The 11,685-nt window shown below is 44.6% G+C and overlaps 1 protein-coding gene across 1 annotated transcript in view; it reads right to left on the bottom strand.

Moving 5' to 3' along the window:
- GPC6 (glypican 6) overlaps positions 1-11,351 on the bottom strand; it is a 786,226-nt gene extending 774,875 nt beyond the window's left edge. Inside the window, exon 1 of the mRNA XM_075138503.1 lies at positions 10,855-11,351. Within this exon, the coding sequence (XP_074994604.1) occupies positions 10,855-11,218 (364 nt within the window). The 5' untranslated portion in view covers positions 11,219-11,351. The remainder of the gene's footprint in view (positions 1-10,854) is intronic.
- Positions 11,352-11,685: the final 334 nt, after the last annotated feature.

Consider the following 11,685-nt stretch of genomic DNA (forward strand, 5'->3'; position numbering starts at 1 on the left):
GTAAGTCTCATGAAGAAACACTGGCATAAAAATAAAAAGGAAGCTCTTTGCAGACAGGACTGTCGCTTCTTTGTAATTCTTTAGTGCCTCACACAATTAAATTGTAATTTTGAATTTTGATGATTTACTGCTTTACTCATTTTTGTAAAAAAACCCTGCAATTAAATCTCAATCAAATTCTGCCATCAGCTGCATTCAATGGAGATAGATAGGCAAAAATCTTGGGGGTCTTTAACTCAAAAAACTAGTAACAGAAGCGTGCACATGCCCCACAACCCATCTGATTACAGTCAATTTATACATGGCTTTCAGTATGCTGTCTCAGTAATTAAAGAAGAAAGAGGCTTTGGAGTTCTCATTCAAAGAACGGTACAGGACTTCAGAAGATCAGCTTTAAGAATAAAATAATCACTGTTTCAGCGTTCAATTTCAGGAAGCTGTTTCTGGGAGTCCTTTCACTTCATCAGCCATGCTACATTGCAGAGACAGGTGTTTGTATTTAATCAATGCATTTTACTTATCTTCCAGGTATTCAGTTAAGAGTGCTCATTGCCAGCCCTTAGCCAGCACGATGGCCCATCTTAGAACAGCAGCGGTCAAGGAATATTGCTCCTGGCTTTTCACCAATTCGCTAAATAAACCTCCCCTGCGCCATTCTTTTAAATACCTTCATTTTTAAATTAGATTTTGATTCTCTGCTCAAAAACACCTAAATCTCTGTTGAGCCAACAAAACCTATTTTGCAATTTTGATTAGCATGATCTGTCTTCCCTGCTTTTTTTTGCAGCTGGACTGCTAGTAGAGGATAGACTACTTCACAAAATAAAAAAAGAAGATTTTATTAAGGAAGTTTTTACTATGGGCCAGCATTGGCATCTTCTTTTACATTTCTGAAACTGCTTTAAATACATGCATGTAATGCAAAGTTTAGACCAGATAAGAATACTGTAAATTGCAATGACTCTAACTGGTTAAAGAGAATATGGTCTGAGTCTGAAACTGTTTAAGAGGTGTTTTTCATATTTCTCTACAACACAGATAATGCTGACAAACAAAATGATATATAGATATTTTCATCCAAGGATTCTAAATTGCCCATACGCAGTATTATCTTATACGTTAAAGTTGTAAAGCCAAAAGCTAATATCAGAGAAATAAATATTTATATTATGTGTTTATGCTGTGAATCAATTTTGTGTAACTAAATAAGATGCAGTCACTGTTTGTACCTACAGCTCCTTTCTCTGTGAAGTATTATGTCAGTTTAAGAGAAAAGATGGAAAACATTTCAGGTTTATCCACTGGACACTGGGTGCTCATCATCCCTTGCCTTTGATTTGTCACTGCATTGTTCAAACTTCTTAGGGACTAGCACACATTTAAAAACGAGGGTACTCAGAAATTAAAAGACATTTTAAAATTGTGCAACAGTTTCTGAAGCCTGGTGACTGACGACTGGATACTTATGACATGCAAAGAAGCGTCCTGCTACTGCTTTTAACAATTTATATTGCAGCACTATTATAAGCGCAATTTTATTTTATATGTCAAAGCTGCATATAGCGGGAATGGGTACCCTCAGGTGTAGAAAAGATTTAAAACACGAAAACAACAATAAATAGCAGTATATAAACCTGTGGTCTAATAATCCAATCCATTTGCCTTATAAACCCCAAATTTCAATGTGCCATAAAATCAGCAGACACCCACTAAACTGACCACGTTAACTATCACACATCGACATGATAACAAGCAGAGAGTTTCCCTAAGGTGGCGAAGCACCCTCAGTATGATCCCTCATCCCAGGTAGGTGTTAGCTCCCTCAGTTTTGGGGAACAGGTGACTTTGCTACTATGGCTTGTCAAATTTTGGTGATGCAGTTGGGCAGTCAAATGCAAAAGTGGGGATAATAGCCAAGAATGCTCAGCTGCTGGTAGTTTCTTCTCAATTACACCGTAAGAGTACCATACTACTGCCGCATTGCATTTTGCTGCCATGCGATAAAAGACGGACAGTCTTCCTCCTGCAGTTTCATGATAATTTTAAGACATCTACCTGAAAGCCACCATCAAATGGTGAGCCTCACTTTCTCATCATGACTTCAGGCACACGTTCCTACATACCCTCTTGAGTAACTTCAAGATCCTTTTTGGTGGGTTAGCTATCAGATCAGCTTGCTGGTCCAGGTCAGCGTGTCAGACGGCTAGACCTGATGCAAGGGAAGCAGTCAGAGGCAGGAACAGGGAACACACAACTCTGCTGACAACCAACTCCCATGCAGTGGGGTGAAGTATAAATCAAAACATACTTCAATGGTCTGGACCCAAGCCTTTTACAACTTTTTTTAGGTTTAAAGGAAGTATAAGCCAGAAACTCATAGTCTGCTCTCTCAGGTTATGGAGCACAGTTACATAAAGTTATGATGAGAGACAGAACTGTGCAAAAGCTGCATTGTTCTCTCTGCAATGAGACAATTAGATACTGAACTTGAACTATTGAGAACTGCCCACTTAGCAGAGCAACAAGCTCTAAAGAACCGTTCAACAACAGAAATGCCAAAACATCTTGAGTAGAACTTTTTCCATTTTGGAGCATGATCAGTCAGGTCGCCACAATCTGTTTGAGATGAGATATTTAACCACTTAGATGGTGAGAAAAAGGAGAAAACTACAGGACCAAGACCAAGTGGGGCATAAAAAAAAAAAGAAAAAGAAATGGAGCATCTCTGCTCCCTCCCTTCTTTGCATCCTATTCCTCCAAATCCTTGCATGAAAACACGAAAGCACTTTTCCAGTCTTTTTGCCTTCTGCTAGGGCTTTAACTGCGTGAAAGGTCTTAATACCCAACACAATGAATGCAAAATGACTCAAGCAATGAGAGAAAGAAGTAGTCCCATTCATGTTTCATTCATCTTCCCGTAACAGTCCCTTCTCCAACAATTCATCCTACCCTATATTCTCTTCCCGGTTCCCTGAGTCAGGTTTTTGCTAGGCTCACTACCTCTGTCTGGAGCTGTGTATTTGGACTCCAAAGTCACAGATTGCTACATTCACAAAAGACTATCCAAAACCAAAACACAGATCAATGTGGCATCTACTGGGCAAGAGAAATGGTTGTTCCGGATTGAAATGCTGCAACTATAAATACCAACACTTTATCCAAAATGTTACCTCTACTACTTGATTGATTTCACCAGAAAAAATGAAATTTAGACAAGAGCAGCTCAAAGACAAACATTTCCTGAAGACAGGAAATTGATTCCTGAACTGAAAAGAACCTACAGGAATTGTACAAGGGAGCCTCCCTGGCTGTGACCGTCAATCAGCACCATCGGACTTTTGGTAGGATAACTGTGCATAAAGATCCTTTCCCTAATGTTATGCTTCACTTCTTAAAAAATAATTCCGCTTAAGAAAGCCATTTTAGTTTCCTGTATTAATTACTGCTTACGGGTTCTCAAAGGAAAACTGCCAGGTCATAAGGGATACCATAACTCAAAAGCCAACCGCAGACATATGACATGAGAACTGTAGTAAGGCATTCACAGCCTGTATTTTGCCAGATTTTCTACATACCTCCATAGTTGTCACAACCATGGCAGATCCACGTACATCCTCACGCTATACCGTACTACCGTCTGACACCCAGATGTGCAACAGCTTCATCCCATGTGTTGACTTCCCTCCAAGACAAACTCAGACAAAAGCCAGATGGGTGCCCCTATAGTCTCTAGTATGTTAGAAATTCAACACATAAGCCAGAGAGATGCGGCCAAAAATATCAGAGAAATATGTGGCTACCATCACAGACATGGCAAGAGCTACAGCTATGGAGACTGACAAAGAATCTGGCAACAGAGAGGTCTAGCTTTTGACTTAGAGGGCAGGTAATGTTACCCACTGCTTAGTCAAGCATCAGGCTTGAACTAATTGGACTCCCCAAACAGTAGGATTAGCGTGGCTGACTTAGCCTTTGATCTTTCTGACATATATGAACTGAGCCCTGTGTAGTTTTTTATTGTGCATGTGTTTGCATTCATGTGTGTTTGCACATGTGTTTTTCAGATGGGGACCGTAAACCAAAGTTTCAACCTGGTTTGCAAATACCTATCCTGGTAACGTGCAGCTTCTCTAGCTCTTTCAATGCTTAAATGTGACTTTGAGGCCACTCCAGGTAAAAGCCGTGATTTTACCCCCACACGCACACACATGCACACCCACGCATACGACTGTGTTATTCTGTAAGTGTACCTAATCTAATGTAACAGCCCTGCAAGGCACCTGTTAAAAGCAGTTGAGACTTCCACTTATTTTGAGAGATTTGCCCTGCTATTTTAAACCCAACAGGTCAGCGAGCAGGTCCGAGGCTCCACTGTTAGTCGAGCGTCTGTAGAAATGCTTCTTTCAGGAGGAAAAAAAAAAACCAGCTCGGGATGCTCGGTACCCTTTACATCTGCTGCTCGGCTGGAGACGCGGTTAAAAGGCCATTAGAAGCGCAAGGTGACAGACCTCGCAGGCTAGGCGAGCCAGAGAGCAATTTGCTGTTTGCATTAGGAGCATCACCCCTCGCTGCTTCTATTTGAGGGACCGAGCGCGGCTCCTGTCCCGAGCCCTGAAAATCAAGGCCAGGAGAGGCGGCCGGCGGGTCTCCATCCCGGGGCTGGCGCTGAGCTGTAGAGCCTCCTCCCGGGCACCGGGGTTGCTACAGCAGGGCTGGCGGGACGCGAACCCTCCCGCCGCTATTCATAACCCCCGACGTCGCTCAGCGGAGACTCGCCCCGCGGGGCGTGGCGGCAGGGCCCGGGTGGCCGTCGCCCTGCCAGGCGGCGGGAGCGCGGGCGCCTCTCTCCCGTTCGGAGCTGCGGCACCTGCCATCAGGTGCTGCGGGCCTTCTGCCTCCTGCGGAATAAAGTACCATTGTTTCACTTCGCTGGAAGGAAAAGGTCGCGTTAGCCGAAAGCAGCTCATCGGAGAGAGCTGGTGATGTTTGTGGCAGCCTCCTATAACGAGAGCTAAAAAATTTCTTATTAGGGAAGCTTATTTTTTGGATGTGTGCAGGAGCTCTGGAGCAGTAAGTAGTGAAGAAAGCAAACCTTAGTTTCAGCAGGTTTTAGGCTGTTTTTACATACAGAGGAATAAAGTGCTAAGAATTTTACCAGGCATATGTTTCCCTGCCATCTGCAACACATTTTAAATTCCTTTTGCATCTTGTAATGCATTCTCTCTGTTTAGCATAATAACTATTCTGCCTTTAAACACCAACCTTTATATGGTGTTCCTAGGAATTTGTGGAGAAGTGTTAATTCTTTTACACATATTTAAGCTGCTAAAATAATTATGCCTGGTAGCATGAACAGTCAAAACCACAGAATGAAGGTTCCCTTCCCAGGGAGAGAGCACCCATTAACCAGGTAGGAAGGGGAGCATGCAGTCATAGTTCATTGAAAACGTAATTTCAGTTTGCTAGTAATGGGAGTGCTGATACTTTGATACCGTAATGGAGTTTTAAGCACCAAGCTTGTTATTTCAACTAGAAACTTTAATGTAATTATGCATTTTTACTTTACTAAGCAGAAAGGAAGACTAGTTCGCATACTTTTCTTACATGTATCGTGGGGAATAAGATAGAGAGCTCCGAGTGATACTGCAAGATGCTCAAGTCATTCAAAAGAAATGGCAGGTGGTAATTTTAAAGACAAATTACCCAGAAAAGCTTTTATTGTTGATCACTTGTTATAAGATTTGCCATTTGCAAGTAATTGTACATTCAGCTGAAACTGACCTTTTATGAGAGCCAAGTGGTAATATAAATGAAATGAATATATTCTTTATTGCAGTAATATAAAAAGAATGGCCTGAGTTTTTAACGTAGTGCTTGACCTCTCTGGTGTCTGAACACCACCTAATCTCAGGAGTATTTCACAACAGCATATGATGAAATAAGTACTAATACAGCATTGGAACAGTTTAACACATTAGCACTTAGAAGTGTAGAAAATATTATAGCTTTAGGTATGCTTTTTGATTATAAATCAGACTGATGACAGAAAGATTATTAGAGTACAACGCACTCAACTTCATCATTACACTAATTATTAAAGCATCACCTTTTCTATTTTAAAGTCCCTCTTTATAAGATACTCTACCATGAAGTCACATCGGGAAACTCCAGATGCTGAGATTTAAAATTCTCAGTCAAAAATGAATTATTTATAAGCATTAAAACCATGCTATTTCTCCTCAAAGGCCCTGATCTTACAAACAGTGCCTTTAGGTTTAGATGTGCATACACAAGTTGTATTCCCTTTAATGGCATCGGCCACATACAAACCAATAAATACGTACAAAAGTGATAGTAAAGCCAGGTCTTAGAAAAGCGGTACTTCTCCTAGCTAAATGCACACACCGGTTTATCAGCGTGCACCACGCACCCGCAGTGGGAAAATAAGGGAGGCCATAAGGGAGGGTGACCAGAGAGTCTCTTGATGCTGCAGTTACTGAAATTGCAAACAGAGATGAGGAGCAGTCATACACAGTGTGGAGGATACTACTACAACAGCGCTAAAACAAGAAAAGTGCAAAGTTTACATGAAATTCTGTGTCCATTTTCATTGTCATCACTGAGATCAGGAGTGAATTAATCTCTAATGGCCCAATTCAGATTTCACAAATTTGCATCGATTATATGATTGATTTCAGTAAGGCTATTCCTATTTTACACTCCTGAGACAACTGCACAAGGTGCCTGGGAATCCCCACTTGCCTCCTGGTCTTATCCCCACTTTATTCACACAACTCTCAGTGACAGCAGTAGCGAAACAGTAAAAGAAGGCATTAATTAACAAGTGCTTTGATACAGACTCGGTCAGGAGGATTTTCTGCTGTTCTCCTGTCAATCTACCATTACATTTTAGAGCTACTTGAAGGAAAGCAAAACATTCAGGAAGAGTATCTTGGGAACATCTGACATGGACTAATAGCTCAATTGCATGAGTGAATACTGAGTTTGTCTTTATTATTATTATTACCACTTTAGAGCTACAAGCAACTTGCTAGCTTTCTTCAGTCAACACCTCTGTATTATGCCAGGATGAAGCCCATTCATCAAAGCACAATTTCAAGTGACTCCTGACCTTCAAAATGAAGGGTTTGCTTCTGCTTTCATTTCAGTTACTTTCACCACAGTGTCCCTGTGTTGCCAGAATCTCACCTCGTTCATCATCTGCACAGGAGAACAAAGCTACTAACTTCTTACGCAGTATTTAGAACTCAACATCTTTACAGTTGGACGCTTTACCAGAACACTTCTAGTCTTTCTCTAAATACACTATTATTCAGCATCTAGTAAAAAACAAAACAAAACAAAACAAAAAAAACCAAAAGGCAAACCCAAAAAAACCCACAACCTACAAAAAACCCACAACCATCACCTTTCAAAATCTCTGGATCAACTGAAAGTGGAAAGGCACAAATCAGACACATCCATTACTTTTGAACAGTCAGACATTCGCTTTCATTCAGAAAACTTTGAGGCAAGGACACGCGCCTCCTTTAACTTTGATATTTCATTTTCATGGCTTCCCCTAAGATGCTGTAAGCTATTGAAATCATGGTTGGAGTTAAACAAGTAATGCTAACAGATATGTGCTGTGACTTTTCTCTTTTGTACTGACTTTCAAGTGACAGATTTTCCTACAGCAAAACATTTCCTGCAAAGTCCTTAGGAGCTCCACTCAGCGCCCACGAATGCTGGGTCACAGCAGCGTGAATCTGACAGTTCAGCTCTTCTTCACATGCAGGACGCTCCACAGCAGCTTTACAAGAGGGCAGATTTTACAAGGATAGCCCAGCATACACCACAAGCTACTGCTACCCACCCTGCATGTGACTGATGCATAGAATCAAGCCCAAGGCAGCATATTATGTATACTTCAAATTTTCTTCCCTCCCCCATTCCCAGACAAAGTTGCTTTATTGAGGACTGCCTTTGACAACCTATGTTGGAAGCCAACTTTATATGCTGTACTCCAATGTAGGTCACAGCACCAGGATTTGGTGATCAGACAAAACGTGAGGCGCAGCAGGTTAATTACAAATAAGTACTATACTGTTACATTGAACCATTTAGCACTGTTGTAAAAGCATAGCAGACAACCGTAATCACATTATTACCAACTTCAACACATTTCACGTGCAACAAAATACTGTAGGAAAAACTTGCCTTATAGTGCAAAAACAGACAGCTTTTTAAATTCGTAACTTCTACCTTCTCCATTCAAAAGTGAGTGCCAGTATAAATAATTTTACGAAAGTTACCTAACAAGCTGGCTTTGCAGTTCCATTCAACAGAGGGGTACCTCTGTGTCAGTAGCCTCTCTAATTTAAACAGATTCTTCAACTCTTTGCATCAGTATATACACACTACCTCAGTTTATCAAGTTTCAACAGTCCTAGCTAGAAAGTAGCTTTTAAACAAATGACAAATGAAAACATACAACTACTGTTAAATCAAAACACATAAACTATACTGTGTATTACTATTTTCCACAATATTATCAAGCCATTGATGCAAAATCTTTTGAAAACACAATGTTTGTTCAATGCTTGACTGTAATTAAAGTTCTTTGAACTCTTTAAAACATGAGGCATTTGACAGACTACACTTATTTCGTAACAGTAACAAATTGCTTCCTTAACCAAGTCAGTATGGTGGAAAAAGACAGAATGAAAAAGAAATTATTCTGAAACCTGTACATCGATTGCTTTAATTAAACTTCCAATATTGCACTGGGTTGCAAACACATAGCTTTCACATTAACAAGAGCACATACTGCATGAACAGTTATTACACAACCTCTCAGCACCCTACAAGCAGAGCATACCCCAAAAGACACCTTGAAGCAATCCTAGTCTTCCAACAACTTAGTAGCTTGAATAGCTACACACAGAACTGCTCAAAAGTTGATACACCAACTAGTAACAAGGCAGATAAACCACAAAGAAAACAAACAACTTGTAATAGGAAGCTCAGGAAAAATAACTCATTTCTGCATAAATCATGTACTTCTTAACCATAAATGTAGATATTACTTATGAAGCTTAGCAGGAAACTACTATTAAATATTTAGCTATGACGAGTCTTTCTGTACTGATACACGTCAGCAGAAACTTGCAAATGCTGGGATTCCTTAAAAAATGCATGGCAACTTTGCACTGTACATTAAAAAAATAAGACAATAAAACTTCCCTGTGAGCTGAAAGCAACAAGTGTTTACCCAAAGTTACTAGAAGCCTGAAATTCACTGGAAATTATTATTATTTTTTTAAAAGGGGACAGGGCACATCCTACCACCCTGCCTCAAAGCAGATGGAGTAACAGTATGTGAAGGGAAAGCATGACTGCATATTGAAAGGGTCTGTGGCTCACAGAGACTTCACGATTTGATGTAACTGATGAGCAACCTAAGGAGAAATTTTTTAAAAAGTGCACAGAAAGACCAGCGAATCGGTAAGCCTGAGTGCTGAACGTGCCTGTGGAGTAGTTACACGCACAGGCCCTTTACTCTCCTGCCTCGTCCTAAAGCACGTCAGTGGGTCAGACCTATGTGTCTGACGGAACCAAGGTGGCTATGCAGAGATCCGGTCTGTTCTGCATTGGCAACGTGGAACAAGCTTCCCCGTATTTTTGTGAACTACATCCTCGCTGTCCTGAGATTTTCCACATTTATCATTCCTCATGTAAAGTGCTAAATACTGCACAGTGAATAACTGTGGCTTTATTTCACCTCAAGGAAGATAAATCTACTGCTTCCAACTTTAAAAATGAAGCAAGCAAAGCAAGGGACATCTAATTCACTCTACAAACAGCAGAACCTAACAGCAAAGTGCCAGTGGCAAAGCAGAAATCTTTCCTGAGGGCTCAAGCAGTCCAATTTAAGCAGCCCAAGCTCATGCCTTCCCATATCATTTCTCTCTTTTTGTCGTGCTCTCTGATTGCTAAAGGATTATCTGCCCCGGACGTATTTTTATTCATTCAGTCCCAAAGATGCAAGATGGATAAGGTTGTAGGAAAAAGCAGGAAAATAAAATTACAACAAAAAACAACCCCAACACCTTCGTAGGCAGATCGAGATATAACCTGTTGTAGGCATGTTTCAGCAGAAGAGCTAAGTAACAGGCTGCCTGGTGTCTCCGGCGGCGGAGCGGGGGGTGTATGGGGGGGGGTGTCTCTCTCCAGCAGCCGATGCCTCCGCTCGATTTGGGCTGCAGCGGCGGCGCCCGGCTGCCCCTCCGAGGGGCGAGCTGCCCGGCCCGGGGGTGCGCGGCTGGGCTGTCCCCCTCGGAGGGGGCGCGCCGCTCCCCGGGGCCGCGGCAGCGGCGGGGTCCGGGGAGGGGGGAGGGGACGGCAAGAATGCCTTCCTCACCCTCCTCCTCCTCCGCCGCCGCCTCCCTCGCGCCCTGTCCCCGCTGGCAGAGGGCAAAGTTATTCCCCCGCACAGGGCGCAGCGGGGGCGGCAGCCGCTGCGGAACCGCGGTCTGCCTCTCCCAGCCCGGCTGCAACTCTCAAGAAGTTTCTGCCGGCGAACAGATCCGAGGCTGAGGCTCGCCCGCGCCCCTCCTTTTTTCTCTCTTTTTAATCCTCCTCGTTAGTTTTTATGTTTATTTAATCATTTATTTACACACACACACGCCCCGCCGGGAAGCCCCCGGGTGCCACCCGGGCCGGCAGAGCCGCTCCACGCCGCGCAGACAACGCGGCGATTCACGGCCCCGCTTCCGCGGGGAGTGCGCGCAGCCGGGCGGCGGCGCTCCCCCCGCTCCGCGGTTGCCCGCCCCGCTCCGCCCGGCCCCTTACCTGCGATCTCCTGGTAGGGCACGCTGGCCAGGCTGAAGCCCTTGGCGCTGTACGCCTGCCGCACCTCGCCGCAGCTCCGCGCCTTGCCTTCGGCCCCCGCGGCCGCGGGCGGCAGCAGCAGCAGCAGCAGCAGCGGCAGCGGCAGCAGCAGCCCCGCCAGGGCGCAGCGCCGCGCAACCCCCTGCGCCGCCGGCATGGCGCGGCGCGCAAGTCCCGCGCGGCGCGCAAGTCCCGCGCCGCCGCCGCACCGCCGCGCCGCCGCCGCCGCGCCCCCCGGCTGCGGGGGCGGCGGCCCGGGAGCCCCTCGGCCGCCGAGGCAAACTTTTGCGAGGCGGGGGGGAGATGGGCGCGCACACACACACATGCGCTCAGGGCGGGGGCGGGAGAGCGGCAGCCTCGTCCCCCCGGCTCCTTCTCCAAATGCAAAGCGCTCTCGCCCCCCGCCAGAAAGAAAAAAAAAAAAAAAAAAAAAAAAGGAAAATAAAAATCAGGGGATAAAAATCTGGCTGTAGGTTGTGAAGATTGAAACCGCGGGCGCGTTGCTGCGAGCGGAGTCCCGGGGCAGCGGCAGCGCGATCCGCCGCGGAGCTGTGCCTGCCGCCTCTGAGAGGCTGGAGGTGGTGGGAAAAGCAGCCGGCGTGGGGATGGACTGGACAGCGGCTCTGTGCGTGCCTGTGTGTCTGTGCGTGTGCGCGCGTGTGTGTGTGTGTGTGTGTGCATGCGTGTGGTGCACTGGATGCGTGTGCCTGTTTTTACGGGATCCGGGGAAACCTCTGCTCCGCGCAGCGCTGGAGCAGCCTCCTGCGCCAGGCAGGGAGAAATCCTGGAGGC

Source organism: Calonectris borealis, chromosome 1 (assembly GCF_964195595.1).
Source record: "Calonectris borealis chromosome 1, bCalBor7.hap1.2, whole genome shotgun sequence".
NCBI lineage: Eukaryota > Metazoa > Chordata > Aves > Procellariiformes > Procellariidae > Calonectris > Calonectris borealis.